Below are 15875 nucleotides of genomic sequence, written 5' to 3'. Positions count from 1 at the left end.
TTTATTGCCCATCTCTGAATTCAAAAGGATGGTGATGAGCTGTTTTTTGACATAACATTTTTCAATTTTGATGGCCTTCTAAATTTTTACATATAAGCATTGTACTTTCAGGTGCAATTGGTGGCATTACAGTTTCACCGTCGTGACACACAATCATTGTATTAAGTCTTGGAGCAAAAGAAAATGATGAAATGCAGTTCAAAAATGTTACTGATTCAGTACCTGCCTGAAGTAATGTGATTATCAGTACTTGCTGAGAAACTGATCTGCTAGAATGATACCAAAAATACTAAATATCTAATATACTAAAATACTAAGATCAGGCTTTTGCTTTATAGTAATCACAGCCCTTTATAAATTGATAACTGACAGCAGATACACATTTTTTAGTTCACTGAACTGCCTTCCATTGATTGATATCAACATAGCAACAACAACAATCCTAGTTGAGGTCAAGTGTAAGAATGACAGCATGCTGTAACAGGACTTGGAAAGCAGCAGACCATTAGTACTCTTCCTAGTTCCAGAGAAATTCTTCTATAATAGTCTGTGGTTTAAGTGACCAAGAACTTAAAAACTTAAAAACTGGTCATTATGAGGGCTCAAAGACTAGGAAAAAAACTGGCCAGATTGTACACAATGCCACCAATTTTTAAATTATAAACTGGGTCCTACTACCAACGTAGGATTCTTATTTTTATACGAGTATTTCTTGACTGCAAAACACAGGAACCGGTTTATTTGTAAGGATCCTAATCATCAATGGATTCTGCAATGTTCAACCTCCAGCTGCCCTACATCAGCAAAAAGGTGACCAGCATTTAAACTGTCAGTGAATCTGGAATACTCCAATTGTCTCAATGGGAGATGGATTGTGAACAGTTTGATCAAACTAGTCTACTGAACTTTAATGTGCACGGCACCCCATTCTTTGTCTCTTGAGTTTGTGCTAATTGCAAGTTTCTTAGCTGGGTATCAGTCATTCACAAGGTCCCGCTTATATTCTAGCCATAGCCTCCACTGTGGATAGGACTGTGGTGGGGGAAGGCAAGTGGTGACCCGAGAAATAGTGTGGGCCCGGAATGTAACAAAATGGTTGCAGGTAATGGATGGTGCAATTGAAACACGAATCATGTCAAGGCCTTGAAATAAAAAAACAGCATAAGGATTTTTATTAAAAATCAACAAATGCCAAAAACATGATTAGGAACAGCATTAAGTAGAATGATTTGCTGATTGATAGAAAACCGTGCATGAGGGGCAACGTCAGTATTTATTGCCCATCCCCAACTTGCCTTTAGAAGATAGAGTCACGCATTCTTGACTCATTGACAGTCTATCAAGTATAGGGATAAATGTATTGTTAGAGAGGGAGTTCCAGGGTTTTGACTTGGTGACTTGCAAGAAGCAGCAGCAATACAGTTTCAAGTCAGTACAGGGAGAGACATGAAAGGAATTTTGTAGATTATGGAATGCCCATGAATCTGTGGTCCTTGACCTTATAAGTTGTAAAAGTCTGGTGCTGTTGAAAGAATTGCAAGTTTGAATACGAAGGTGGTGGCTGCAAATGTTCATCAAGCAAGCTATAATGTTGAGACATAAGCGCTGTGGAGCTGAATTGATCAGGCAAGTCGAGGCTAGTCCTTCAAACTTTCAGCTAACAATCGGAACAAACATAAATTTTATCAAATGGCAGAGACTGAAGGGTCTATTCTTGCTCCCAATTTGTATGTTTATTTGTACTCCCCACATGTATCCTGCAGACAGAGGGCAAACTCTGGGGAGCTGTGAAGTACCAGGCTTCTGTCCAGCTGTTGTAGCCAGAGTGAGTGTTTATATCACTAATTCAATTAATTTGCCGGCTAATAGAATCCCGAGGACGCACAGGCTTAAGGGGGTTGGTAACACAGTGGAATATCATAAGATGTGAAGAAAGAGAATTCAGTGACCTTTCTGTAGAAGAAAGGCATTGTGAAGGGTCAATGGACTTGAAACTTTAACTTAGCTTTCTCTCTTCAGATGCTGTCAGACTTGCTGAGTTTTTTTTTCGCTTTCTCTGATTGTGGGTTCTGCTAGCTGGCCTAGTCCACCCCTGCTGCATCCCTAGTTATCCTTGAAAAGGTGATGATGAGCTACCTTCTTGAACTGGTGCAGTCCATGTGCTGTAGGTAAACCCACAATGCCATTAGGGAGTTCCAAGATATGGACCCAACAACAGTGAAAGAACTGCAATACATTTCCAAGTCAGGATACTGAGTGGCGTAGAGGGGAACTTGCAAGTGGTGGTGCTCACATGTATTAGCACGGTGGCTCAGTGAATAGCACTGCAGCCTCAGTGCCAGGGACCCAGGTTTGATTCTACCCTTGGGCGACTGACTGTGTGAAGTTTGCACAATCTCCCTGTGTCTGTGTGGGTTTCCTCTGGTGCTCCAGTTCACTCCCACAGTCCAAAGATGTTCAGGTTAGATGGATTGGCCATGCTAAATTGCCTGTAGTGTTCAGGGATGTGTAGATTAGGTGGGTTATGGGGGATGGGTCTGGGTGGGATGCTCCAAGGGACAGTGTGACTTGTTGGACTGAAGGACCTGTTTCCACACTGTAGGAATTCTATGATTTGCTGCCCTTGTCCTTTTGGATGGGAGTGGTCGAGGTTTGAAAGGTGCTGTCTAAGAATCTTTGGATGAATTTCAGCAGTGCATCTTGTAGATAGTACACATTACTGGTGCTGACCAGTGGTGGTGGAGGGAGTGGATGCACTGTCAGTCAAGCTAGCTGCTTTATCCTGGATACTGGAAACTTTTACTTTTATAATTATTTGGCTTTTCGAGGACGTGAATGTTAGCTTGCCAATTGTCAACCCAAACCTGAATAGAGACCGGGTCTTGTTGCTTTTGAACTGCTTCAGTATCCGAGGAGTGGCGAATGGTGCTGAACATTTGCGACCATCAACCTGCATTCCCACTTCTGACTTAAGATGGAGGGTTGATTATTGATGAAGCAGCAGATGGTTCGGCCGAGGACATTACCCTGATCATCTACAGGAATGCCCTGTAGCCAAGATGAGGGACCTCCAATAACCACAGTCTTCTTCCTATGTGCCTGATATGACTTCAAACAGGTTCCAGAATTGAAAGTCTCCTTGAAGCCACACTTAGTCAAATACAGCCTTGATGTCATGATGTCAAAGGCTGTCACTCACCTCAACTCTGTAATCCATAGAATCACAGAATCTCAGTGCAGAAAGGGGCCATTCATCCCATCACGTCCACACAGAACCTCTGAAGAGCATCCCTCCCAGACCCATCCCCCAGCCCATCCCCATCCACTCTATACCTGTTAACCCGTATTTGCAATGGCTAATCCACCTCGCCTGCTCATCCCTGGGTACTGCAAGGCAATTTAGCATGACCAATCCACCTAATCTGCAGTTTTACAACATGGGAGGAAACCTATGCAGACACAGGAAGAAGGTGCAAACTCAACAGTCGCCCAAGGCTGAGATCAAACCTGGGTCCCAGGTGCTGTGTGGCAGCAGTGCTAACCATTGCGAGACAGTGCCACCCCACATGTGAAGCAAGGCTGTAATGAGGTCTAAAGCTGAATGTGCCTAGCAAAACCATACTGGGTGCCAATGAGCATGTTATTACTGATAGCACTGTTGATAATGACACTTTCCATTACTTTAGTAACGATCAACAGTAGATTGATGGAGCAATAATTAGTTGAAAGGGAATTGCCAAACCTTGTATGTGCAGTATATCCTTGTGCAACTTTTCACATTGCTGGGTAAATGCCCATGTTCTAACTGTACTGGAACAGCGTGACTGGGAAGCAGACAATATTGGACCACAAGTCTTCAGTATTTTGCCAGAAGTTGTGTCGGGGCCCAGAGCCTTTGTAATATCCAGTACCTCCACCTCTTTCATGATATCACATGAAGTGAATCAAATTGGCAGAAGACTGACATCTGATAGTAGGAACCATAGTTTGGGGGGGGGGGGGGGGGGGGTGATCCCCTGGCTTGATGGCAATGGCTGAGTGGGGGATATACCAAGAGATTACAAATTGTGCTAGAGCACAATTCTGCTGCTCATGATTGCCCAGAATGCCTCATGGCTACCCAATCTTGAGTTGCTAGATCTGTTTGAAGTCTGATACCGTGTTGTCACCAGTCAGCACAACATGGAGGATATTCGCAATGTGAGGCAACACCTCATTTCCACAAAGACTGTGCGGTGGTCAGTCTTACCAATACTGTCGCGGACAAATACATTTGCAGCTGTCAAACTGGTAAGCAAGTAGTATGTTTTACCCTCTTGTTGGTTCCCTCACCACTTGTTGCAGACTCAGTCAAGCAGCTGCCCTTAAGAACCCAACCAACTTAACTAGAAGTGCTACTACCAAGCCACTCTTGGTAGACCGCACAAATTCCCTATCCAGGTTGTATTCAGTGCCCTTGCCACCCTTGCTGCTTTCTTCTGGAGTTGTTCAACATGGAGGAGTACTCTTTCAGCAGCTAAGGGAGGATGTAACCTGGTACCATCAGTATGTTTCCTTGCCCATATATGACCTGAAGCCACAAAACTTCACAGGATCTGAAGTCAATGCTAAGGACTCCCAAGGCAGATCCTGCTCAAATGTATGCCGCTTTGCCACCACCTCTGCTGAGTTTGTGCTGCAAGTGGTAGAACAGATGGCAGTATCTGGGACACGAGGTCAATTCCCAGAATGGCGGGACTATCACATGTTTAAAGATTGGAGCAACTGGGCTTGTATACACTTGAGTTTAGAAGGATGAGAGGGGATCTGATTGAGTCACATAAGATTATTAAGGGATTGGGCACTGTGGAGGCAGGAAGCATGTTTCCGCTGATGGGTAAGTCCAGAACCAGAGGACACAGTTTAAAAATAAGGGGTAGGCCATTTAGAACAGAGTTGAGGAAAAACTTCTTCACCCAGACAGTGGTGGATATATGGAATGCTCTATCCCAGAGGCAGTGGAGGCCAACTCTCTGGATACTTTCAAGAAAGAGATCGTTAGAGCTCTTAAAGATAGTGGAATCAAGTGTTATGGGTATAAGGCAGGAACAGGATACTGATTGTGGATGATCAGCCATGATCATAATGAATGGTGGTGCTGGCTCGAAGGGTCGAATGGCCTACTCCAGCACCTATTGTCTATGGTCATTGTGAGCTATGATTCCATGAGCATGGTTATGTCAGCCTGTAGCTTGATTAGCCTGAAAGACACCTCGACAATTCTGGCAGTCACCCCTAGATGGAGGGGTTTGTAGAGTTAACAGGGTTATTTCTGCCATTGTCTTTTCCGGTGTTTAGGCCAATACCAGATGGTCCGCCCAGTTTCATTTCTTTATTGAGACTTTGCAGTGCTTAATACAACGGAGTAGCTTGCTAGGCAATTTCAGAAGGCTGAAATTGAGAGAGTCAACCACAAGTTACATATAGGCCACATCAGGTGAGGCTGGCAGATTTCCTTCCCTGAAGGACATTAGTGAACCACGTGCATCTTTTTAATAATTGATAACGGCTTCACAGTCATCAATAGATTCTTAATTCCAAATTTTCTTCTTCCGGCCATCATGATTTGAACCTAGGTCCTCAGAATATCTGAGTTTCTGGCTCAACAGTCTAGATATGACACTACACCACCACCTCCTATGCCATTGCCTCTCAGCAATTTCTGTGTTTCCTTAATTGACACCATCCTCAGTTCTTCACTGTATTATATCATGGGGATATGACTCCATTTTCCCTTGGAGTTGATTACTGTCTAGCACTTGTACTACACACGCTACTCCTTATTCATCACCCCAAGCCTCAATGTCTTCAGGCCCAAGTGTACACGAGTATGGACTGTTTCACCATTCAAGGAGTCATGATGGCACTGAACACTAACGAAACAGAAAACATTCCAAATTCTTATGATTAATGAGAACTGAAGATTATTTCTAGCTGTTACTGGTCCTTTATGAAATTTGAATGGAGTTGCATTTCTACTTCTATCCTTTAAAATGCTCACCTGCAAGTCAAATCAGTGGAAGGAACAGGAAATTTACTAGATCTTTAATTAAAGGAATCTCATATGCAAAAAGAAGAATGGATCACTAGTACTTTTTTGCCTGTATTTAATTTGTCAATTAAACCATATATGTTCCCCATTTATATCAACACCTCCAGTAAATGGCCTCCAGGCCCAACCAGTCCCCCTCCACTGACACCCTTATCTGCTGAGTTGAACTTGTCCTCACCCTTCACAACTTCTCCTTCCATTCCTCCCACTTCCTACAGACAAAGGGGGTAGCCACAGATACCCGCACAGGTCCAAGCAATGCCTGCCTCTTTGTAGGATACGTGGAACAATCCCTCCAAATCTACACTGGCCCTATCCCCCACCTCTTCCTCCGTTACATCAATGACTGTATCAGCACCCCTCGTGCTCCCATGAGGTGCTTAAATAGTTCATCCACTTCATTAACACATTCCACACCAACCTTAAGTTCACCTGGGCCATCTCCGATACCTCTCCCACTTTCCTGGACCTCTATTTCCATCTCTGGCAACCACCTGGAAACCGATATCCATTTCAAGCCTACCGACACCTACAGTTACTCTAGAGTATCTCTTCTCACCCACCTTCTTGTAAAAAGGCCTCACCCTATTCCCAATTCCTTTGCCTCCACTGCATCTGCTCCCGAGATGAGACATTCCACTCTCAGATATCTGAGATGTCCTAGTTTTTCAAGGACCGCAACTTCCCCTCGAAAGTGGTCAAAAATTACCTCGACCGTGTCTCTCACATGTTCCCCAACTCACCCCTCACACCTCTTCCCCACAGGAATAATCAAAACAGAATCCCCCTCATCCTCACGCACCACCCCACTAACCTCCAGATCCAATGCATCATCCTCCGATGCTTCCGCCATGTGCAATCCAACCCCACCAAAGACATTTTTCCCTCCCCACCCTTATCTGCTTTCTGGAGGGACCACTCTCTCCATGACTTCTTTGTCCACTCCACTCTCCCCACCAACATCACCACCCCCAGCACTTTTCACTGCAACCGCACAAAGTGCTACACCTGCCCCTGCAGCACCTCCCTCACCACCATCCCAGGCCTGAAGACGACCTTTCACATCAAACAGATGTTCACCTACACATCTGCTAACATAGTATACTGAATCCACTGTGGCCTCCTCTATATCGGGGAAACCAAGCGGAGGCTTGGGGACTACTTTGTGAAACACCTATGCTCGGTTCGCACCAATGAACTGCACCTCCCAGTCGCAAACCATTTCAACTCCCCCTCCCATTCTTCAGACAACATGGGCCTCCTGCCATGCCACAACGATGCTCTGAAGGTTGCAGGAACAGCAGCTCATACCCATCTTCTATCTGCCTCACCCTTTCTCCCTATTTATTTCAGAATCCCCTTTCCCTCCCCATTTCTGACAAAGGGTCTAGACCCGAAACGTCAGCTTTCCTGCTCCTCTGATACTGCTTGGCCGGTGTTCATCCAGCTCTACACCTTGTCTCAGTAAATAGCTATTCAGCTTTGAAAATCTTCCCGGCCCCACACATGCATCAGGATGTTTTATATCGTGCACAGCAGTTGGGGTTCTTTAAAAAATTTGTATGATAGTATTAGAAATAAAATTGGCATACCGTACTGATATAACGTTATTCCTTTAGCTCGAGCATTCTTTCGGAGTTCATTTACTGCAACTATAAGTGTTGCTGTAAGAAAAATACAACAGAAATTTGTGAACATACTTTACCTGGAAAATTAAATCTTATCGTTTATATCAGCAAAATTTACATACAAGAAATGAACACGCCAAGCAAACAGAAACTTTAAAAAATACTACAAAGATAACGTAATTGAAAAGTATGCATAAATGAAACAAACAATTCATTTTCTAACGATAAACAAAAATACTGAGCGCAAAAAGTAATGATATTTACAAAGTAGGATCGCGAGCAGGATATTCAGACGCATTACCTGTAACCACAAAACACGTGTCAACTGTAGGTTTTTTTATATTTTATTCTTAATTGTAGGTCTGGCTTTCTTGTTTTTAAGTTAATAACCAGTAAGGCGTCTGTCTGGGGTTAATAACTAATTTGGAGGCATTTCTGTTTCCATGGTGGTTACTCTAAATACACTTTGAGGCTAAGCTTTAAAGGGAAGAGGTTTATGCACCACTAAGGGCTTTTGTTTATTGTACAATCTTTTGAGATATCACAATTATAAATAATGGGGTAAAGGTTTGTATGAGATTAGGGAACTTTTTTAAGATTTATTGGAAAAACCAATTGTTTAAAGAAGCAGTCCTCTTTCAGTTTTGACTTTGAGTTTGAAAAAGTCCTATGAAGTTTTTGAAATTGAATGGCTGCGTTCACAGGTACTCCTGCATTTAGGTGGACAAGTCCCTAGGACCAAATGAGATCTATCTCAGGTTGCTGCGAAGAGGCAAGGGAGAAAATAGCGTGGGCATTAGCAGATATCTTCACATCTCCTTTGGCTGCAGGCAAGGTTCTAGAGGACTGGAGATTAGCCAATGTTGTTCTCTTGTTTAAGAAAGGAAGCCCGGATAATCCAGGAAATTATCGGCTGGTGAGCCTGACATCTGTGGTAGCGAAGCTCTTAAAGAACATACTGAGGGATAAGATATATGCACATTTGGAAGAAAAGAGGCTAGTTAGTAACAGGCAACATGGCTTTGTACAGGGAAGGTCAAGTCTCACCAACCTGACTGAATTATTTGAAGAGGTGACAAAGATAAGGGAAATGTTGTGGGTATAGTTTATATGGACTTTAGTAACATATTTGATAAAATCCCACATGGCAGATTGGTACAATAACTAAGATCACAACGGATTGGGACTGGACTGGTTAGATGGATACAAGACTGGCTTGGTAATAGCAGCGGAAGGGTGTTTTTCAAAACAGAGACTCTAAGTAGTGGTGTTCCACAGGGATCAGACTTAGGTCCTCTGCTGTTAGTAGGATATAAAAATCATGTGGAAGAAAATGTGGGTGGTCTGATTAGTAAGTTTGCAGATAACACGAAGATTAGTGGAGTTTCTGTTGTGCCAACCACTGTAAAAGAATACAAGATATAGATGTTTGGCGACTTGGCCACAAATGGCAGATGGCGTTTAATCCAGACAAATGCAAGGGGATGCATTTCGAAGGATCAAATTTAGCTGTAAATTGTACTGTGTGGCAGAACCCTTCGGAATATTAATATACTGATGGATCGGAGTGTGCAGGTCCACAGTTCCCTAGAAGTGGCAACACAAGCGGCCAAGGTGATTAAGAAGGCATATAGCATGCTTGCCTTCATCAGTTGGAGTACAAAAGTTGGCAAAACACGTCGCATCTATATAAAACCCTTGTTAGGCCACATCTGGAGTATTACGTTCGGTTTTGGTTGCCACACTATTAGAAGGACATGGAAGCTTTGGAGAGTGTGCAAAGAAAGTTTACCACGGCGTTGCCTGGTTGACAGCATTGGCTATGAGGAAAGGTCAAAAAAACTAGAATTGTATTTTTTTAAAACTGAAAAGACTGCAGCTGAGACGAGATCTGATAGAAGTTTATAAAATTATAAGAGGCATAGGGGGTGGTTAGTTAGAAGCTTTTTCTTAGGGAAGTTTCAATTACCAGGGGGTACATGTTCAAGGTGAGAGTGGAAAACTTTAACGGAGATGTGCAGGGCATGTTTTTTTAAGCAGTGAGTGGCAGGAGCCTGGAATGCACTGCAAGAGGTGGCGGAAGTAGGCAAGATAGTAACATTTATAAGGCATCTGGACGGTTACATGAATAGGAAGGTAATAGAGGGATACATACTGAATAAGGGCAGGTGTTTTTTTTTTAAATGTTTAGTCGGGGCATGATCAGCAGCGCAGGCTTGGACAGCCAAATGGCCTGTTTTCATGCTGTACATCTCTTTTGGTCTTTTGAGAAGGGAAAGGTATAGAGTGAACTAAATTACCTTAGAGAACAGCTAGAGTTCATCCTATACCAGAAGTTTGAGGATGCAACACTGAAGAGATTAATTAAAGCCAAGTACATTCAAGCAAGTATAAGCCCCAGGACAAAGCTGTGCAGCCAGTCTCTGTACCTTCCTTATCAAGCCTCCGAAAGAAACCTGTCTGTTTCAGTGAGATCTCCTCGCATTCCAAAAATCCAACGACTACAAGCCCAACTTCCTCAACCTCTCTGAGTAGGAAAAGCCCTCCATACCAGGAATCAACAAGTGAATTTTCTCTGGATTGCTTTCAATATAAAGTGCAGCTTTCCTGGGCAGAACTGATGTATGAAGAGACACTGGGTCAATTCAACCAATATTTACTGGAGTTTAGATGATGATAGGGCATTTCAGAGAAGCCTAGAAAATTCTAACTGGACTAAACAGGATAAATATAGGAAGAATATTCCGAATGATCAGGGAGTCTAGAAATCTTTCGACTGTAACCCCAAAGGTCTGGGATAAGCCATTTATGATAGCGAGTTTTGAGAAGATTTGTAGCTCAGGTTGAGGTTCTGGATGAGACTTTGCTCACTGAGCTGGAAGGTTCGTTTTCAGACGTTTCGTCACCATTCTAGGTAACATCATCAGTGAGCCTCCGACAAAGCACTGGCGTTATGTCCCACTTTCTATTTATCTGGATAGGTTTCCTTGGGTTGGTGATGTCATTTCCTGTTCTTTTTCTCAGGGGATGGTAGATTGGCATCCCGGAAGCCGTAATTTAATCCTTTTACTGAGACGGCTTCCGGAATGCGGACAAGAAAGATTTCTTAGCAGCGTTAGAAGCAACACTGAAAGACAACAAACTCACAGAAGAAACCCAGCAGACCATCAGACAGACAGTCGCACCAACACTAAGCAGGAAAAAGGAAGAAAACACACTCAATACACAAGAAAGGAAAGCCTTAAAAGGACTCAAAAAAGATAAAAACATCGTTATCCTACCTGCAGGCAAAGGACGCTCGACAGTCATCTTAAACCGAACAGACTACATCGAGAAAGCGAACGCACTGCTTGCAGATACCGACACCTACCAACAGGTGGCGATAGACCCGACCCCGCAACGAGAGAAGCTAATCACAGCCTTACTCAAAAAAACTTCAAAAATCTGGAGAATTAAACAAGAGAGACTTCTAAAAAATGAAACCAGATGGATCCAACACACCACGCTTCTATGGACTACCAAAAATTCACAAACCAGGAGCCCCCCTCAGACCCATAGTGTCGCTACCTGGAACACCAACCTACAGATTAGCCAAGGAACTACACCAAAGACTAAAACACCTAGTAGAAGACTCCCACCACTCCATTCACTCCACCCAAGAATTCCTGAACACCAAAGACACCAAGATAGAAGAGGATGAAATAATGGTCTCCTTTAACGTAACAGCCCTGTTCACATCCATCAACCTCAACCTGGCCAAAGAAACACTGACTACACTATTAGAAGAACCGAAAACAAAGACACCAGACACCACCAACCTCATCAGCAAGGACAACATCATCAAGCTAGTGGACCTATGCCTCACCACCCACTTCACTTTCAATAACAAAGCCCACAGACAAACCAACAGACACCCATGGGATCTCCGATATCAGGGTTCTTAGCAGAGGCAGTAATGCAGAGACTCGAACAAACAGCTCTGCCGATCATCCAACCCAAACTTTGGGTCCGCTATGTAGATGACACCTTTGTCATCACTAAACAAGACAAATTAGAGGAAACCTTCAAGACCATCAATAATGCCGTTACTGGCATAACATTCACAAAAGAGGAGGAAAACAACAACAAACTGCCATTCCTAGATGTCACAGTAGAGCGAACAGCCAATGGGGAACTTCAAACCAGCGTCTACAGGAAAACAACACATACGGACCAAATACTGAACTACAGGAGCAACCAGCCCAACACCCACAAACGAAGCTGCATTAGAACATTATTCCAACGAGCCACCACACACTGCAGCACAGAGGAAAATCACCTATCCAGCGTATTCAAAAAGAATGGGTACCCAATGAACACAGTCCGCTGATTCCTCAGCAATAAACCCAAACAAACAGACAAAACGGGCTCAGAAACCATAACCACTCTCCCCTACATCAAAGACATTTCCGAAATGACTGCCAGGCTACTCGGACCTCTTGGCATCAGGGTAGCCCACAAACCCACCAACACACTAAAACAGCAGCTAATGAACTTAAAAGACCCTATACAGACAACGAACAAAACAAACGTCATCTACAAAATACCTTGCAAGAACTGTGACAAACACTACATTGGACAAACTGGCAGGAAGCTAGCCACCAGGATACATGAACATCAACTAGCCACAAAACGACATGACCCACTATCACTCGTATCCTTACATACAGATAAGGAAGGACACCACTTTGATTGGGACAACACATCCATCCTAGGACAAGGCAAACAGAGACATGCACGAGAATTCCTAGAAGCATGGCATTCCAACCGGAACTCCATCAACAAACACATTGGCTCCAAATCAATCTACCAACCCCTGAGAAAAAGAACAGGAAATGACATCACCAACCCAAGGAAACCTAACCAGATAAATAGAAAGCGGGACATAACACCAGTGCTTCGTCGGAGGCTCTCTGATGATGTTACCTAGAATGGTGACGAAATGTCTGAAAACGAACCTTCCAGCTCAGCGAGCAAACTCACATCCAGAGCCATTTATGATGGAAAGGAGGAGAAATTTCTTCACCCAGAGATTGGTAAGGTTGTGGAATTCTCTGCCACAAGTGGTTGAGGCCAAAACATTGCATGTTCTTACAAGTAAACAGAACAAAAGGTACAGGTTGAAAGCAGGAACGGAGTATTGAGTCTGATGATCAGTCATGATCGTACTGAATAGCGGAGCAAGGCTGAAGTACCAAATGGTCTAGTCATGTTCCTATTTTCTATTTTTCTTCAGATAAGGGGACCGAAAAACCCTCTCCATATTCCAGTCCTATTCTGATTAGTGCCTTGCATAGTTTTAGCAAGACTTCACTATTTGTATAAAAACCGAAAGAACTGCAGATGCTATAAATCAGGAACAAAAACTAAGTTGCTGGTAAAGTTCAGCAGGCCTGGCAACGTCTGTAAAGAAAAAACAAACTAAGCTAACATTTTGGGTCTGGTTGATGAGGAAGGATCACCAGACCCGAAACGTTAACTCTGATTTTTTTTTTCTTCACAGATGATGCCAGACCTGCTGAGTTTTTCCAGCAACTCTGTTCTTGTTCACTACATTCCCTTTGACATAAAAGCCAACATTCCATTTATTTTCCCTATAACCTACCAAACTAGGATGTTTTTCTTTTTATGGGTCATGAACTTGGGTTCTTAAATCACTGTGCTGCAGCTTTCAGAGTCTTTCCCCATTTAGGTAATAGTTAGCTCTTCTATTCTTCCTGCCAAAGTACATAATTTCACATTTCCCACACTATATTCCATCCGTCAAGTTTTTGACAACTCACACAACCTATCAAAATCATCATTCGCACTCCCTGACATCCTCACCACTTATCTTGCTACCTAATTTTGGACAGTCATCCACAACTTGATAAAACACATTCCCTTCCATCATCCAAGTCTTAAAATAAGACATGAGTGGAAGTAAGGCCATTCAGCCCATCGAGTCCACTCCACCATTTAATCATGGCTGATGGGCATTTCAACTCCACTTACCCACACTCTCCCTGTAGCCCTTAATTCCTTGTGAGATCAAGAAATTATCAATCTCTGCCTTTAAGACATTTAACGTCCCGGCTTCCATTGCACTCCATTGCAATGAATTCCACAGGCCCACCACTGTCTGAGTGAAGAAATGTCTCCTCATTTCCGTTCTAAATTTACCCCCTCTAATTTTAAGGCGGTGCCCACGGGCCCTAGTCTCCCCACCTACTGGAAACAACCTCCTAGCATCCACCCTTTCTAAGCCATGCATTATCTTGGATGTTTCTATTAGATCTCCCCTCAACCTTCTAAACACTAATGAATACAATCCCAGGATCCTCAGCCATTCATCGTACATTAGGCCTACCATTCCAGGGATCATCCGTGTGAATCTCCGCTGGACACATTCCAGATGCAGGATATCCTTCCTGAGGAGTGGGGCCCAGAATTCGGCACAGTATTCTAAATGGGGCCTAACTAGAGCTTTATAAAGTCTCAGAAGCACACCGCTGCTTTTATATTCCAACCCTCTTGACATAAGTGACAACATTACATTCGCCTTAATCACGGACTCTACCTGCAAGTTAACCTTTAGAGAATCCTGGACTAGCACTCCCAGATCCCTTTGTACTTCAGCTTTATGGATCTTCTCACTATTTAGAAAATAGTCCATGCCTGTATTCTTTTATCCAAAGTGCAAGACCTCACATTTGCTCACATTGAATTTCATCAGCCATTTCCTGGACCACTCTCCTAAACTGTCTAAATCTTCCTGCAGCCTCTCCACCTCCTCAGTACTACCTGCCTGTCCACCTAACTTTGTTTCATCGGCAAACTTTGCCAGAATGCCCCCAGTCCCTTCATCCAGATCATTTATATATAAAGTGAACAGCTGCGGTCCCAGCACTGAGCCCTGTGGGACACCACTTGTCACCAGTTGCCATTCCGAAAAACAGCCTTTTACCCCAACTCTCTGCCTTCTGTCAGAGAGCCAATCCTCAATCCATGCCAGTAGCTCACCTCACTCAGCAGCGTCCTCTGAGGCACCTTATCAAAGGCCTTTTGGAAGTCTAGATAGATACCATCCATTGGATTTCCCTGGTCTAACCTACTTGTTGCCTCTTCAAAGAATTCTAACAGGTTGGTCAGGCACGACCTCCCCTTACTAAATCCATGCTGACTTGTTCTAATCTGACCCTGCACTTGCAAGAATTTAGAAATCTCATCCTTAATGATAGATTCTAGAATTTTACAAACAACCGAGGTTAGGCTAATCGGTCTTTAATTTTCCATTTTTTGTCTTGATCCTTTCTTAAACAAGGGGGTTACAACAGCCATTTTCCAATCATTTGGGACTTTCCCTGACTCCAGTGGCTTTTGAAAGATCACAACCAATGCCTTCGCTATTTCCTCTGCCACCTCCCTCAGAACTCTAGGATGTAGCCCATCAGGGCCAGAAGATTGATCAATTTTCAGACCTTTTAGCTTTTCTAGCACTTTCTCTTTTGTAACGCTCACCATACTGAACTCTGCCCCCTGACTCTCCTTATTTGTTGGGATACTACTCATGTCTTCCACTGTGAAGACTGATGCAAAGTACTTGTTAAGTTCTTCAGCTATTTCCTTATCTCCCATAACTAGCCTTCCAGCATCAATTTGGAGTGGCCCAATGCCTACTTTTGCCTCTGGTTTGTTTCTTATGTATTGAAAGAAACTTTTACTATCATTTCTAATATTACTGGCTAGCCTACCTTCATATTTGATCCTCTCCTTCCTTATTTCTCTTTGTTATCCTCCATTTGTTTTTGTAGCCTTCCCAATCTTCTGATTTCCCAGTGCTCTTGGCCGTCTCTTTTTCTTTGATACATTTCCTGACGTCCTTTGTCAGCTATGGCTGTCTAATCCCTCCCGGATAATCCTTCTTTTCTTTGGGATGAGCCTCTGTACTGTGTCCTCAATTACACCCAGAAACTCCTGACATTGTTGCTCTGTCTTCCCCGCTAGGATCTGCTTCCAGTCGATTTTCGTCAGTTCCTCTTTCATGCCCCTGTAATTACCTTTATTTAACTGTAACACCATTACATCTGATTTTGTCTTCTCTCTTTCAAACTGCAGACTGAACTCTACCATATTAT

General features: G+C 43.3%; 1 protein-coding gene across 5 annotated transcripts in view; it reads right to left on the bottom strand.

The window, feature by feature from the left end:
* slc30a9 (solute carrier family 30 member 9) overlaps window positions 1-15875 on the bottom strand; it is a 130205-nt gene that overhangs the window by 28717 nt on the left and 85613 nt on the right. For all 5 annotated transcript variants that reach the window (XM_048530082.1, XM_048530055.1, XM_048530092.1 and 2 more), the window contains one exon: window positions 7684-7755. In XM_048530082.1, the coding sequence (XP_048386039.1) occupies window positions 7684-7755 (72 nt within the window). The remainder of the gene's footprint in view (window positions 1-7683; window positions 7756-15875) is intronic.

The sequence above is a fragment of the Stegostoma tigrinum genome, chromosome 1 (assembly GCF_030684315.1).
Source record: "Stegostoma tigrinum isolate sSteTig4 chromosome 1, sSteTig4.hap1, whole genome shotgun sequence".
In the NCBI taxonomy this organism is placed as follows: Eukaryota; Metazoa; Chordata; class Chondrichthyes; order Orectolobiformes; family Stegostomatidae; genus Stegostoma; species Stegostoma tigrinum.
Note: the sequence above shows the minus strand (reverse complement) of the source record. Positions and strands in the feature narration are given on the sequence as shown.